At 42.9% G+C, this 16,684-nt stretch overlaps 1 protein-coding gene across 1 annotated transcript in view; it reads right to left on the reverse strand.

Annotated features, from left to right (window-relative positions):
* Nucleotides 1-7,251: 7,251 nt before the first annotated feature.
* Nucleotides 7,252-16,684, reverse strand: part of LOC309376657 (sodium channel protein type 2 subunit alpha-like) — a 68,268-nt gene continuing 58,835 nt past the window's right edge. The window contains exons 23-28 of the mRNA XM_081923199.1: nucleotides 16,147-16,428; nucleotides 15,861-15,914; nucleotides 15,357-15,494; nucleotides 13,988-14,092; nucleotides 11,965-12,235; nucleotides 7,252-10,216 (exon numbers count right to left, since the gene is read on the reverse strand). Coding sequence (XP_081779325.1) covers nucleotides 9,021-10,216; nucleotides 11,965-12,235; nucleotides 13,988-14,092; nucleotides 15,357-15,494; nucleotides 15,861-15,914; nucleotides 16,147-16,428 — 2,046 coding nt within the window. The 3' untranslated portion in view covers nucleotides 7,252-9,020. The remainder of the gene's footprint in view (nucleotides 10,217-11,964; nucleotides 12,236-13,987; nucleotides 14,093-15,356; nucleotides 15,495-15,860; nucleotides 15,915-16,146; nucleotides 16,429-16,684) is intronic.

The raw sequence follows: 16,684 nt of genomic DNA on the forward strand, positions 1-16,684 counted from the left end.
CCATTTATTGGCTTTTTCAGATTTGCCTGCCTGAAATTCCTCCCCCTTCTTCTTCTTCTTCTTCTTCCTCCCCGCCCCCATTGCTTATCCTTTTCCAATTCTCTCCGTTTAATATTTCTTCCCCCTTCAGGTCACATGTTGGATGCAAAATGTATCAGAATCAAAAAGCATGCTCCGAGGAACAGCAAAACAAAGGCATTCTATTCCAGCTTGCCGCCTCCATTGCAGGGACATGCAGGTGGTGATGCCTCGTCACCATGACGACATGCATCCCACAGGGAGGGCTCTCCTAGGATCATACAGAGATCCCGAGGCTGGGATTGGGGGAGAGGGGAGAGCGAGCAAGTGAGCGAGCGGTTGTGTACAGAAACCGGAGAGATTGCAGCTTGGGGGTTAGGTTTCAATTCCTCCTTCCCCCTCTTTTATTGAAGCACCTTCTTCGCACAAGAATAGAAGAAAGAAGACAAGCTGCAGTTCATTAGTCTGGATTCAGGTATTGCTTCTGATAGTATAGTAAAGGTAAAGGTACCCCTGCCTGTACGGGCCAGTCTTGACAGACTCTGGGGTTGTGCGCCCATCTCACTTAAGAGGCCAGGGGCCAGCACTGTCCGGAGACACTTCCGGGTCACGTGGCCAGCGTGACATCGCTGCTCTGGCGAGCCAGAGCCGCACACGGAAACGCCGTTTACCTTCCCGCTGGTAAGCGGTCCCTATTTATCTACTTGCACCCAGAGGTGCTTTCGAACTGCTAGGTTGGCAGGCGCTGGGACCGAGCAGCGGGAGCACACCCCGCCGCAGGGATTCGAACCGCCGACCTTTCGATCGGCAAGTCCTAGGCGCTGAGGCTTTAACCCACAGCGCCACCTGCGTCCCTATCTGATAGTATATATATATCAGCAATTATAATGGCTCCAACCAGAACAAATGGTCTCTTGGAATTCTCAATGCTAATTGTAGACAGAGTACAGTGGTACCTCGGGTTACAGACGCTTCAGGTTACAGACTCCGCTAACCCAGAAATAGTACCTCGGGTTAAGAACTTTGCTTCAGGATGAGAACAGAAATCGCACGGCAGCAGCGGGAGGCCCCATTAGCCAAAGTGGTGCTAATGGGGCTAGGTTAAGAACAGTTTCAGATTAAGAACGGACCTCCAGAATGAATTAAGTTCTTAACACGAGGTACCACTGTAGTTGGAAAGGAAAGTTGGGGTGAAGATTAATTCCGCAACATTTCCTTCAGAGGGTCACTCTTGCCATTATCAGTGACAATCCATAGGAACATAGGAAGCTGCCTTATACTGACTGTCTAGCTCAGGGTGGTCTGCACCAGCAATGGGGAAACTTTGCCCTCCAGGTGCTGTTGGACTCCAACTCCCATCAGCCTCAGTTATTGGCCAGACTGGCTGGGGATGGTGGGAGACTAAGGAGGAGGAAACTGACAGGCACTATGTAAAGCAAGCAGGCTGGTGGCGGACTGAGGTTTGGTGGGGCAGTTCCACATTTGCAGCCAGTAGTCCAACCTCTCCTGCTGTTCATCAACCACTTACTACAGTTTTTAGTGCATTTTCCTAGCTGCAAAAGGTTTCGTTTTTTTTTTTAAAAAGTGGATTTGTTGAGGCAGACCCCTTAATATGCTTTAATTGCACTGGATGCCAATTCCAGTATGATCTTGAATCCCTCCTGCAAATTTCTGACAGTCTCGAGGTGACCCATCATTTGTCAATCAGGTTCAAGAATGAAACCTTTCTTCTGTTGCTGCTTGTTTCCATGGAGTTCCTTTCTGATTCTACCCAAGCAGACAGAGACAAGTTCTGATTCCTGAGAGCGAGTAGCAAAGCCCAGCAAGCTGACAGCCACTATGTACAGAGATGCACCCCAGAAAAAAGTCATCAAGCAGAAAGCTTGAGTTCTGTCTGGTCCTGTTATATGGGATCAATTCCAATCTGTTACCTCCGAGGATGTGGACAGGCTGCTTGGACGAGTGAAACCGACCACCTGTCTCCTTGATCCTTGCCCATCCTGGCTGATAAAAGCGAGCCGGGAAGCGCTGGGCGATGGGCTCTGCGGGGTGGTGAATGCTTCCCTCTGTGAGGGAGCCTTCCCAGACCCGCTGAAAGAGGCGGTCATTAAACCGCTTCTTAAAAAAACATCTTTAGACCCGGCCAATTTGGCCAACTATCGCCCAGTCTCAAATCTGCCATTCTTGGGCAAGGTGATTGAGCGGGTGGTTGCTGAACAACTCCAAGCACGCCTGGAGGAAACGGCCCTTTTGGATCCCTTCCAATCGGGATTCAGGCCTCACCATGGGACTGAAACTGCCTTGGTCGCGCTGGTTGATGATCTCCGGCGGGCTAGGGACAAAGGTGAGAGCTGTTTCCTAGTTCTGCTGGATCTCTCAGCGGCCTTTGACACCATCGACCATAACATCCTTCTGGACCGTCTAGAGGGGCTGGGAGCTGGGGGCACTGTCATACAGTGGTTCCGCTCCTTCCTCCTGGGCCGTGTCCAGAAAGTGGTGGTGGGGGGTGAGTGTTCAGACCCCTGGGCTCTCACTTGTGGGGTGCCTCAGGGTTCTGTCCTCTCCCCCATGCTCTTTAATATCTATATGAAGCCGCTGGGAGAGATCATCAGGGGGTTTGGACTGGGTGTTCATCAGTATGCAGATGACACCCAGCTCTACCTCTCCTTTAAATCAGAACCAGTGAAGGCGGTGAAGGTCCTGTGTGAGTGCCTGGAGGCGGTTGGAGGTTGGATGGCGGCTAACAGATTGAGGTTGAATCCTGACAAGACAGAAGTACTGTTTTTGGGGGACAGGAGGCGGGCAGGTGTGGAGGATTCCCTGGTCCTGAATGGGGTAACTGTGCCCCTGAAGGACCAGGTGCGCAGCCTGGGAGTCATTTTGGACTCACAGCTGTCCATGGAGGCACAGGTTAACTCTGTGTCCAGGGCAGCTATCTACCAGCTCCACCTGGTACGCAGGCTAAGACCCTACCTCCCCGCGGACTGTCTCGCCAGAGTGGTGCATGCTCTAGTTATCTCACGCTTGGACTACTGCAACGCGCTCTACGTGGGGCTACCTTTGAAGGTGACCCGGAAACTGCAATTAATCCAGAATGCGGCAGCTAGACTGGTGACTGGGAGTGGCCGCCGGGACCACATAACACCGGTTCTGAGAGATCTGCACTGGCTCCCAGTACGTTTCCGAGCACGATTCAAAGTGTTGGTGCTGACCTTTAAAGCCCTAAACGGCCTCGGTCCTGTATACCTGAAGGAGCGTCTCCACCCCCATCGTTCAGCCCGGACACTGAGATCCAGCGCCGAGGGCCTTCTGGCGGTTCCCTCATTGCGAGAAGTGAGGCTACAGGGAACCAGACAGAGGGCCTTCTCGGTAGTGGCGCCCGCCCTGTGGAACGCCCTCCCATCAGATGTCAAAGAGATAAAGAATTACCTGACATTCAGAAAACATCTTAAGGCAGCCCTGTTCAGGGAAGTTTTTAATATGTAATGCTGTACTGTTTTTAACACTGATTGGGAGCCGCCCAGAGTGGCTGGGGAAACTCAGCCAGATGGGCGGGGTATAAATAATAAATTATTATTATTATTATTATTATGGGTGGCTGCGTTAGGTTCTCAATGCCATCTTTAGGATTTCTTTATGGAATAAAAGCTTCACATGCAGCCCTTGGCATCATATCCAGGTGTATCTTTTTGCCTTTTGAGTCCAGGCAGGATCCTAGTTTTCTGTACACATATTATTCACTACATTGATGACCAAGCATCTATGACAGCAGACCCAGATGCAACTGCTTTTGTGAGGATCCAAGTCACACCAAGACTTCCCCCCGCATCTTGTTTTAAATATAAGCAGTGAGAGAGGTATGATTCAGATGTGGACCATGGCTGAGTTTAACCCCTGCTGTGCTCCTGATGGAAATTCTCTGCCCTACAATCTATGTTTGCCATTCCAGGTTTCCCCAAAATGCATTTACTTGCCATCTGTGCAGAAAACCCAAAATCAATACCCCCCAAAGTTACTTGTAGTTGGACAACAAAACAACGCATTGGATATACATTAAAGAAACACTCATTAACCCTGTCTGTGAATACCATCCATAGCTAAACCAGCTATGAACCGAACCCTCTTCTCTGCAATCCACGACACTCCCCAACTCTGCCAACCACTGTTAGAAATGTGATGCACCATTGTGATCTCTGAGGCATATTCTACTTTTAAAGGTATACAGTGGTACCTCTAGTTACAAACTTAATTCATTCCGGAGGTCTGTTCTTAACCTGAAACTGTTCTTAACTAGAGGCGTGCTTTCGCTAATGGGGCCTCTTGCTGCCGCTGCGCCGCCAGCACACGATTTCCGTTCTCATCCTGGGGCAAAGTTCTCAACTTGAGGTAACTCTTCCAGGTTAGCGGAGTTTGTAACCTGAGGCGTTTGTAACTCGAGGTACCACTGTATCCTGCTTTTCCCCACTGTGGAAACCTGCAAGGCAGCTTGCAAGCATGAAATAAAAACCACACCTACACACAGCATCTAATTCTGACCGGCTCTCTGTAGGTTAGTGGTTTATGCCAATGCTAGAGCAAAAGGAAACGTGGGAATGATAGAAGCAAGAGGCAGAGATGGAGTTTGTGCTTCATAGTGTGGGTCCTACATGAGGGTTTGATGCCGCTTTAATTATCAGCTTGTCTTGAGGTCCAATGTCTGAAGAGGGCTAAGACCAATGCTATTCCCTCTGATATTCTTCTGTGCAAAATCCACATGACCCTTGTAGTCCTATGGGTTTTTCCTAAGCATTGTATTGTCTGTGCTAGCAACAGAATGGAAAAACTCAGAAGGGTGGTGTATAATATCACTTGATACAAACAGGGTTAGTAGTCCATGAATGTGACAATTTAACAGAACAGGCGCCAAGGAAAATAAGAGAGCAAGGGCCTTTTGGAGAAATCTGTTTTTATTCTTTACTTATTTCACATTTTAATCCCATCCTTTCTCCAATGAGGTCAGTTCATGTTGATGGGGGTTCTTCCATTTATCTGTGCAACATTCCAGTGTACTACATGAAATTGAGAGAAAATGACTGGCCTTTGTGGCCCCCCCAGGACTTCAAAGTAAGCTCAACACTCTAATCCAGGAATGGGGAATCTCGGTCCCTCTAGATGTTGCTGGACTACAACTCACATCATCCCTGACGACTGACCACACTGGCTGGGGCTGATGGGAGTTGTTGTCCAACAACATCTTGAGTCACACCCTTGCTGTTAATGCTGTACCACAATGATTCATTCCAGTTCAGTTTGTATTTCAGTTCTGTCCTTGCAAGGGGTACAATACCAGGTCTAGCGAATGGGGTTGCTTCTTTTACATTACCTTCCATAATGTATATTATGCCCGGTATTTAACACTGTATATTAATGTCTCTCTGTGTATGAGAGAGATATCTATATATCTCACAGTCATTTATTTTTCCTAGGGTGTGCAAAAGCTATAAAATGTAAAGGTTAATAGAATCAGAATATAAATATTCAGCTTGCATGAATGACAACAAAATTTGCAAGCCCAGTTGTAGAATATTTGCTCAGTTTCTTTAAGGACCCAAGTAGGTAGGAGGAGAGTGGGATATGTCCTCTATGCATCTAAAGCAAAATGGGAGCTGAGAAGCTGGGCCATTAAGTTGGCTCTGCTGAGAGACCAACCCTATCAGAATTCCCCTCCTTCAATTGTCTCCTGTTCAAGCTGCAGAAGACGGAGAGAATGGAAGCAGGATCACTCAATCCTTAGTTCCTCTGCTGTTTTTGGCAAATTCCCCTTCCCCTTTCACCACAGCCCATCCTACCCTTCAAGATAGATTTCTAAAGTGTTTTTAAGGGGAGAAGGGACAGGAAAGATACCTTCCACCAGCCTCGTAGGGCTTCTTTGAATCAAATGTTGTTCAAATTAGAAATAGCAACTTTGGCTGACTCCTTTTTTTTAGTTCCTAACCCCTGCGTGGGTGCATAAAAAACTTAAAATGACATTTTTTAGACTAAGAAATTACTTAAGTGTTGAGTGTGTGGCATGCCTGCCTGCCTGCTATAAATTGTTCATGATATGTCTTCTCGAATATGCATCAACCCTAAGTCCTGAAGCCAAGATGCATGCGATTGCTTTCTCTCTGGAGAGATGCTAATAGCCTTCAGTTTGCTCTGCTTAGGTTACTGCAGTATAATATTACCTCTTTATTCTGCCCAGAATTGAGATTCCAGGGTATTTTTCCTTATCAGAAAGAAGGAACTATTTAATTTCACGTGATCAAGAGCACTAACACCGCATCTGAGCAGCAATATAGATTTTGGTTGCGAGGCGATTTTTTCAGGAATAGATCTGACGCGTCAGAATGTGCTCACTCCATCCCCCACTCAAAAGTGACGTTAACCGGCAAACGTCAAAAATAATGATTTTCAATTGGATCCAGAGTAAAAGGAGATAACGAGGAGCACTGGTTGAAGCTCTACTAAAAAAATTAAAATGTACCGGCTTATTGCCTGCTCCAGCAAGCAGCTGATGCCACTTAACAGTGCAGGGTGCTAGGACTGAAAGCAGGAGCCTTGCAGTGGTGCAAGGTTCAAACCTCAGTGCCTTGCCCTCTGAACCCCTTGGGCTTGCTGATCAGAAGGTTGGTGCTTTGAATCCCCACAGCGAGGTGAGCTTCCGTTTCTCGGTCCCTGCTCCTACCAACCTAGCAGTTTAAAAGCACACCAGCGCAAGTAGATAAATAGGTACCACTCTGGTGGGAAGGTAAACGGCATTTCCGTGCACTCTGGTTTCCATCACAGTGTTCTGTTGCTCCAGAAGCGGTTTAGTCACGCTAGCCACATGACCTGGAAAGCTGTCTGTGGACAAATGCCGGCTCCCTCAGCCTGAAAGTGAGATGAGCGCATCAACCCCATAGTTGCCTTTGACTGGACTTAGCCATCCACAGGTCCTTTATATTTACCTTTTTATATCTTCACAAAGCAGGGATTCTGTATTAGGGCACATCTGCCTAGCTGGTATAACAGGGGAAGGACCCTAGTTCAGAGGTACATGCTTTGCATACAAAGAGGACCAGGTTCAGTCACTTTTATCTCCAACAATCATCTGACTCAGCACAAAGCAGAATGAAGTGGGCTCTGCCCATCATTCCTCGAGCGTTGATGATTATGTAGCCGAAACAGCAACATCATGCTTAATTGGAATGAGTTACAAAGCAGAGCAAGCAACAAAGTCTCCATCATTTTATTTTATTTTTATTTTTGTATTGTGGAGGTCTCAACTGAAAGATACAATGAATGTAAAGTAAACAAAATGACTGTGGAAAAGAAAATTACATGAATCTGAACTGAATCTTATGTACATTATGCTGCCATTTTTTAATACATTATTTATATATGCTAACTGCATTGTCAACAGGATAAACAGCTTACAGTATTCTCAATACTGTCTTGGTCTACACTGTATTGTAGCCTGTTGAAACTTTAGAAGGCTGAGAGGAAAAAATGGGGGGAAAGCTCACTGATAACTGCCAACTATTGCTCAGTGATAGGAAGAAATGAGGCTATCTCATTCACTTCACTACTTCCTCTAGAAAATGAAAGTGGACCATGGAAGGAGCAAGGTGCAGTCGTAGCAAAGGCAATATTCACATGCACCAGTGCCCTCCCAGTTATCTGTAATGGTATAGAATATCAGATATCATCTGCCGAGAGCTTGCAAGCTAGACCTGCTGTGGCACATGTTTGCAGAAATACACTGTGGCCAAACCATTTGCTTGTATGCTCAAATATGTACAACTATAAAATGAGTATTTACATCACAGAGTTAAACTGGTGTTTGTTTTTTGTCTTTGTTTCTAAGATTTAGGCATGAACTATACTGAGAGCAGAGGACTATACAGTACTTTTAAGACAAAGTAATACTTTTAAGACCCTATCTTTTTTTGCCCATTTCCGGGCCTATTTTTGCACTACTTTACTCCCGAAACCATTTGACAATCAACAGGCACCTCTGGCAGGGACACTTTTGTCTGTTCCCTATTCCTGCTGCACAGATGCTCGGTACTGGGAATTAACCTGTGACGGAAGTGATTGTTCCATGCAGAGACGATCTCACCTTGGGCAAAGGGCTGGATTTAGAGAAATACCTAGGACTGAGATAGTGTGTATATGCTCGGATTGAGTGATCAGCATAAAAATAATCCATTTGGGATTTTTTTTTTATCAACTGCAGGCACAAGTGGATTTGCCTGATTGGTCAACAGAAGGTGTAAAATCGCTTTTTAAAAAAACATCGGAGCCAACCTTGAAATACGGAAGAGGTTAAAAACTCTGCCTGATGACGTCACGTCGGTTCCATGCAGGATCTGTTAAGCGCAGCATGCCTTCATGCAGTTTGCTTCTCTGTCTGCATGTGACAGAGAACCAGAGAGTAGAACACGTGGTCCTGGTAACCCCACCCCTTCCCTCCCGCCGCAACAGAAAACCCGTTTTACAAAAATAGTCACATATAATAGTAAACACCCTGTGAATGTTTTTTGTTTTTAATGATAAACCCACCTACACTGTGTGTGTGTGTGTAAAAATATGGCAAATGTGGCAGTTGAAATAGACACAGTGTAAACACTTACCGACCAAGTGTCTTGCAGTATATTAAACACATAGGCTATAGCGTTGTGCACCTCTTGGAACGGCCATATTGTTTCTGTTCCTGTCTGTCTCTCTTCCACCCTGCCGGCTGTGAGTAAAGCAGGCTCCTACCCTGTTTTACAGAGTTAGTTTGGTGACGAGGGGTCACTGTCTTGTTATAGGCACTGACCTTTAGAGAGATTTTATCTGTTTATATACATATATAGATATATCTATGTAATATATTTATAAAGTATAAACTGACAGGTTTGGCATAAATCTCCCAAGGGAGTCTCGCTGACAGGATACGTACCCTTTCAAAGGCTGTAAACAAATTTGCACACAAACAGGAACGTAAAAAGTTTGCTTCACTTTTTGCTAGCCCTGGCATCTTTAGTTTTATAATCTCTATCCGTCTTGCCCTTTTCATATTTCTGTTTGCCTGGCTTGGTAACGCTATCGTAGGAAGGTGGGGAGGTGGTGGAGGAGCTTTCCTCTGTTTTCTCTGGAGGAGTCAAGTTCCTGTTAAATTTATCAGGAATCGTGTCTTTGATGGGAAGGGCAATGCCGTCTTTGCACTTGTCTTTATTATACATAGAGGTCACTTTTTTCACTTTTTGTTTTAAGAGGAAACTCCTGAAAGCCCGCTGGATGATGGTAGCAGACACTTCCTCTTGCTTTCGTTTCAGGGTGGTTGTAATTGGCTCATAGGACACTTTCGAAGGGTTGGCTGCCATGAACCGGTCTTCCATTTGCACTCTGAGCAAATCCATTTCTTCGCTTTCTCCCAAAACACGCTTTGTAAAGGCAAACAAGATGTCAAGGCAGTGAATTCGGTCACCACTTACCATGGGTAGATCCATCGCAATAAGCTGAACGTGGTTTGGTTTTGCAATGAGAAGAGGCGGCTCCAGAGAAGCTGCAAAGTCAAAGAGTTTGCAGTACTCTATAAACTGGGTTGCATCCGGATCAAACTTTTCCCAAACCTCATAGAACATCTCAAAGTCGTCCTCGCTCAAAGGCTCAGCACTCTCTTCTGTAGCAACGCTGAAGTTCTCCAAAATCACAGCAATATACATGTTCACTACAACTAAAAATGATATTATAATGTAACTAACAAAGAAGAAGATCCCAACGGAGGGATTGCCGCAGTCTCCTTTGACCGAACTTCCTGGGTGGTCTATCTCAGGGTCACAGTCTGGCGGCCCACTGTTGAGAATGGGTGCTAGCAACCCATCCCAGCCAGCAGAGGTGGTGATTTGAAAGAGACAGAGCATGCTGTTGCCAAAGGTTTCAAAGTTGAACATGTCATCGATGCCCACTTCTCTCTTCACGTAGGCAAAGTTGGACATTCCAAATATAGCGTAGATGAACATGACCAGGAAAAGGAGAAGACCGATGTTGAACAAGGCAGGGAGAGACATCATCAAGGCAAAAAGCAGAGTGCGGATCCCTTTAGCACCCTTGATGAGACGCAGGATGCGACCTATCCTGGCAAGTCGGATCACTCGGAACAAGGTGGGTGATACAAAGTATTTTTCAATGATTTCTGCTAGGAACATACCTGCAAAGAAAAATATTTAAGGCAACACCAGTTTTATAACCAGATATTTCATATTGTGTAAGAACATGAATTGGACATTATACTCAAGATTCATGCTATGAGCTGGTTTGCAGGTTGTGCTGAACCATAGTTTGTTTTAAACTATAGTTTATATCCTTCTCACTCCCAGCACATCTTCAGACACACCCCTATGCGGGTGCTCTGCACAACACAAACAAACCACAGTATGGCTTGTTGTGTCATGCAGACCATGATTGTGATAAGACAGAAATAAGCAAAGGTTTGTTCTTGACATTTTTAACTTACCACTCATTTTTTTTTTTATTAAAAAATTTAAACCACTTTGGGGGTTTGCATGACATGACAAGCTATACTATGGTTTGTTTCTGCTGTGTGTGGCACCCATGGAGGGGGAAGTTATGTAAAGAGTGGGAGACATTTCCACAATTACACATGATTTAAAACCAACTATGGTTTAGTGTGCTGGGTGAACCAGCTCCATGGGTGAAAGAAATCTAAAGCAAAGGGAGTTGTTTTCTAGGATGCCTTGAATATGACCATATTAGTCACAGGGAAAGAGAACACAGCATGGATGTCAGCATGTGAATGTAATTTAATATGTCTCAGTTGTGCTCATACTGTAAATATTAATGTTTTTCTTAATGCAGATACATAAGACAGAGGTACACAAAGCATAACCACAGGGAAGTAGGTTATCTTGTAAAACATCTTGAAAACGTGTGTTGTTTTTAATTACAATGTGAAACTTGTGAGAGAACTATGTGGATGTAATTTAATATACATGAAGCTTAACAATGAAGAAAAACAAATATTCTATTTTGTCATTTGTTAATCTTCAGTTATCTTAAGCACATTTTATAACTGTTAATTTGATAGCATCACAAAACGAGTAAGAAATATAACAGAAATTCATTAAGAAATGATTTTAAAAAACATTCCAAAATGGTTTGGGTGACTTTAGAGTGCTAGTCAGACTGTGGTTAGGACATAAAGGTAAAGGTAAAGGGACCCCTGACCATTAGGTCCAGTCGTGACCGACTCTGGGGTTGCGGCGCTCATCTCGCAATATTGGCTGAGGGAGCCGACGTACAGCTTCTGGGTCATGTGACCAGAATGACTAAGCCACTTCTGGCGAACCAGAGCAGCGCACGGAAACGCCGTTTACCTTCCCTCCAGAGTGGTACCTATTTATCTACTTGCACTTTTGTGCTTTCGAACTGCTAGGTTGGCAGGAGCAGGGACTGAGCAACGGGAGCTCACTCCGTTGCGGGGATTTGAACCGCCAATTTTCTGATCGGCAAGTCCTAGGCTCTGTGGTTTAACCCACAGCGCCACCCACGTCCCTTGTGGTTAGGACATATGATGAAGCAAATTTGTGTTTTTCTGTAGGATCTACATACATGTTAACTTTTGTCTAAAAATATCACACTTACCTTCACAGATACCTTCATGAAATATTATACATGTGTAGGGGGAAGCGTTCATCATACGGTCATCATACATATGTAGCCAGCATATATGTATAGATTTATTTATTTTCTGTTTGTAAGCACAACAGGAAGTCACAGCCAACCATGCTTTTACATCGTGCAACAGACAGGTGTCCATTCATCATACACAATTATGTGGGTGTGACATAAGCACATCTCTAGTTTGAAAAGGGGAACCCCCCCAATATGCGAAAAGGCTCGTGAGGCTACGCCTTCATGGAAAGAAATGGTTCTTACCTACAATGGAGAGAATGACAACTACGAAATCAAAGATGTTCCATCCGATGGTGAAGTAATAATGACGGAGTGAAATCAGTTTGAGTACACATTCGCCAGTGAAAAGCACAATGAACACTAGATTGATCCTAGATAAAATGGTTTCCATTTCTTTACTTTGGTCATCTGTTTCCACCATCATGGTGACCATGTTAAGGCAGATAAGAATCATGATGCTGATGTCAAAGGCTTGTTTTGTTACAAAATCAAAGACCATTCCTTGGAATTTGTTCTGTTAAAAATAAAAACAGAAAATGTGAACAATGTGAAAATAACTCTCTTTACAAACATCTCTATATCTATCCATCTATATCATCTATCATATATCTATCTATCATCTATCTATCATCTATCTATCATCTATCTATCTATCTATCTATCTATCTATCTATCTATCTATCTATCTATCTAATCTATCTATCATCTATCTCTCTATCTATCTATCATCATCTCTATCTATCTATCTATCTATCTATCTATCTATCTATCTATCTATCTATCTCTATCATCTATCTATCTATCTATCATCTATCTATCTATCTATCTATCTATCTATCTATCTATCTATCTATCTATCTATCATCTATCTATCTATCTATCGATCTATCTCTATCATCTATCTATCTATCATCTATCTATCTATCATCTATCTATCATCTATCTATCTATCATCTATCTATCTATCTATCATCTATCTATCATCTATCTATCTATCTATCTATCTATCTATCTATCTATCTATCTATCTATCATCTATCATCTATCTATCTATCTATCTATCTATCTATCTATCTATCTATCTATCATCTATCTATCTATCTATCTATCTATCTATCTATCTATCTATCATCATCATCATCATCATCATCTATCATCTATCTATCTATCTATCTATCTATCTATCTATCTATCTATCTATCTATATCTATCATCTATCTATATCTATCTATCTATCTATCTATCTATCTATCTATCTATCATCTATCTATCATCTATCTATCTATCATCTATCTATCTAATCTACCTATATCTTGCCTTCTTCTTCGAAGGATCAGGCTATTAAATCTGCTTCCTCGCATCTTAGCTTTTTGAGAAGTAACTGCTAGAGCTCTTGCTTCTTTGAACATTATTGGGAGGCAACCAGAAAAGCAATCAACAACCTCAGTTTCATCTGAGCTGCCCTAATAGTCAGGCATGTGGTGCACCAAAATATTAAGGCCACTGCTACCTAAAGTTTCGTACATTTAAACTGGCCAGCATAAACAACAATAATTTTGCCCTATATTACTTGAAAATGTAAGAGGTGGGGAAAACATGATTAGGGTATAATTGAGAATGAAAGCAGAGAGCAGGTAGCAAATTGCTGCCACTGCCTCTACATTGTGGAAGTTCTTTCATCTGTCATACAAGAAGCATCACCTATTAGTTACTTCAGAGAATTTGTGAAGACATATTTTTTTGGCTCAGACTTTCCCTGACCCATAAAGTGGGACCTGGTTATTTCTGAATCCCTCATTTTACCTGTGCCTATTGTTGTTATTACTATTATTTCTTCCAATCTTTCATCAAAGGTCCTAGGGCAGGTTACAACCATTTACAATATTAATACCACTGCCATGTAGCTCCGTTGGTGACAGTATGGGGCTGATAACACCAAGGTTGCAAGTTTGATCCCCCTATGGGACAGCTGCATAGTCCTGCATTGCAGAGGGTTGGACTAGATGATCCTTGGGCGTCCCTTCTAACTCTATAATTCTGTGAGTCTACGAGTCTAACAGTGTAAAACAAACCAGTCACAAAAATAAGCTGTAAACAAATTTCTCAGGTATCGAAGCCCAGGGTAAAGAAGTTTATAGTTTTATTTTTTCATGTTATTTTTGCGTACTGCTTAGATTTTTTAAAAAATAGTATATTAAATGGCTTATATAGACTTTGGTAGACAATGCTGAATCTTCAAATATATGAAGTAGAAAGCAATCCTTACCCCTGGTCTAGGTATAGGTTTTTGTGGCTTTTTAGACCCTAATTTCTTCATGGCATTATAATATTTCTTCTGTTCTTCCGTCATAAAGATGTCCTGGCCTCCAAAGTAAAGAAATGAAACGAAAACAAATCATGTTACAAAACACGTCCGCAGATTAACTTATGCTCTGATTAACTGAGCGCATTTTAAAACACCACGTAAGTTCCAGCTTATACTAGAGGCCAATGAGAGCCTTCATAGGCCAACGCATATTACTCTCATATTACACCATATTGATAGCCTACCAAGCTATTTCATGGGCCCAGTTCAAAGTGCTGGTTTCGGCCTTTATGGTAAGGTTACCAGACATCCCCGTTTCCCGGGGACAGTCCCTGGATTTACAAATCACTCCCCTGACAAAATCTATCTATCTAGTAGGAAGTTGAAAAGTGTCCCCGGATTCATTGAAAAAAATCTGGTAACCTTACTTTATGGTCCTAAATGGAAATCATGAACGTCAACACGACCCACAAGTACGCATCCACTTAAATGAACAGCCGGGGTCATTCTCCCTAACACCTTGTTATCTGAGGCAGGTAGTCAGTTTGGGTCCTGGACCAGATTTGTGCAAGAAGCCTATTTGGTTCCATTGTGACCGTCTTTTTATCACACTGTAAATGATGCTTTTTAGCATAATCAAGGGGTGGGTAGGACTTACAAGATGATTAATTGTGCATTCATTTTGCCTCTTTTCTGGCTTTGCTGCTGTGCTGTAATGTTTTTAGCGTTTTCAATGTTTCATTTAGACTTGATTGCTGTCTAGGGGCCTTTATAAAGGCAGAAAAGCGGAATATATATTCCCCCCAACCCCCCAGGTTACACATTACAAGTTAAACTCTCAGGGTCTTGAAGTGATATCATACTTTTTATTTTATTTTTTTACTTCAAGTTCATAGTGGTGGAGCAGAAATAAATGTCAGCTTCTAAAGCGAGCATTTTATATAAATGAAAAACTGTCTTTTCTTTTAATGTTCTAAGACGATTACTTCACACCAGGCAGGACTTAGGTTTGGCAATTAAAAAACCCACACCCAATATTTATAGCACAGTAGTACCTCGGTTTTTGAACGTCTCGGAAGTTGAACGTTTTGGTTTTCGAACGCTGAAAACCTGGCAGTAAATGCTTCAGTTTTCGAACACGCTTTGGAAGTCGAGCATGCCACACGGCTTCCGCTGAGTGCAAGATCTGGAGGCCTAACTGGCGGCTACTGAGTCCTCAGTTTTTGAACATTTCGGAACTCGAATGGGCTTCCATGGTATTATGTTCAAAAACTGAGGAACCACTGTAGCTTTATTTCCAGAGAATAGAAAAAAACCCTTAAATACTTATCTTCTTTTTTTGTTGATTGAAGTTATCTATGATGACACCAATGAAAAGGTTTAAAGTAAAAAATGATCCAAAGATGATGAAGATAACAAAATAAAGATACATGTAGAGGTTATCCTCATAATACGGCTGATCTTCTACCTACAATCCAACAAGAAATTGCAGGATCTCAGCATAGACACACGAAGCAGAAAACAACCACCCATTTTCTTCAAAGCACACCAATTCAATGAAAAAAAGAAGAAGAAGAAGAAGAAGAAGAAGAAGAAGAAGAAGAAACAGCCTAGCATGTGTATCTATCTGTATGCAACTACTGTGTTATAAACAATGAGCCCAAAATTTGAGTGGTTTTTTTAGTTCCTTAGGTCAGGAGACCTATGGGCTGGTCATCTGTATGTCACAGAAAAACCAATAATATTTTGACTGCCGGGATTGTCAAGCAGACTCCCACGAGTTACCAACAGAATTAGTGCTTACATGTATGATGGAATGTATACTGATACTTACATCTCTTGAATCAACAGCTGCATACATAATATCCATCCATCCTTTAAAAGTAGCCTGCAGATAAAATGCAAACATTAAGCACAGTTGTAAACATACAGACATGTATGCAGGGAATGTTGATGTCAAAATTTGGCGGAGGAGTTGTATCAACACCGCCTGTGGCGCAATGGGTCAGCGCGTCTGGCTGTTAACCAGGCTATTGGTTTGAGCCCACCCAGGGATGGCCTGATCCTATGCACTGGTATTTTATGCAGGGAGTATAGAATAGGAAAACTAAACTACTTACAACTTGAAGCAGAGCGAGGTAACCAGCTCCAACATTGTCAAAATTTACTTTCACATTTTTCCACCGGGCAGGCTGATTGTCGTTGATGAGCTCCTCACACTGAGTTTTATTGTCAACCTCGCTAATATTAAACATTTCACCTGTCGTGGTGTTAACACAGTGGTAGAACTTGCCAGCAAACAGGTTTACGCCCATGATGCTGAAGATCAGCCAGAATATGAGGCAAACCAAGAGCACATTCATGATGGAAGGGATCGCGCCAACCAGAGCATTGACAACCACCTATCATGAAAATTGGACAGAAAAGAAAAAGAAAATTCCGATTTATCCATTACAGCTGAAGAATATAGCTTCCAAATTTCTATTCGCGTCTTTACAATTTCAACACTTGGGCTGTTTTAAATACATATACACATATATGTGGGAGGGGGTTGATGCATGTTAATAGAAAATCCCGTTGTTAATGGTACAGTGCAAAAGAAACAAGACAAAGAAGCAGGAACTAAACTCTACAGGGAAAGCAAGTAAGTGCAAAAAG

This window comes from Podarcis melisellensis, assembly GCF_964234715.1.
Source record: "Podarcis melisellensis genome assembly, chromosome: 1".
NCBI lineage: Eukaryota > Metazoa > Chordata > Lepidosauria > Squamata > Lacertidae > Podarcis > Podarcis melisellensis.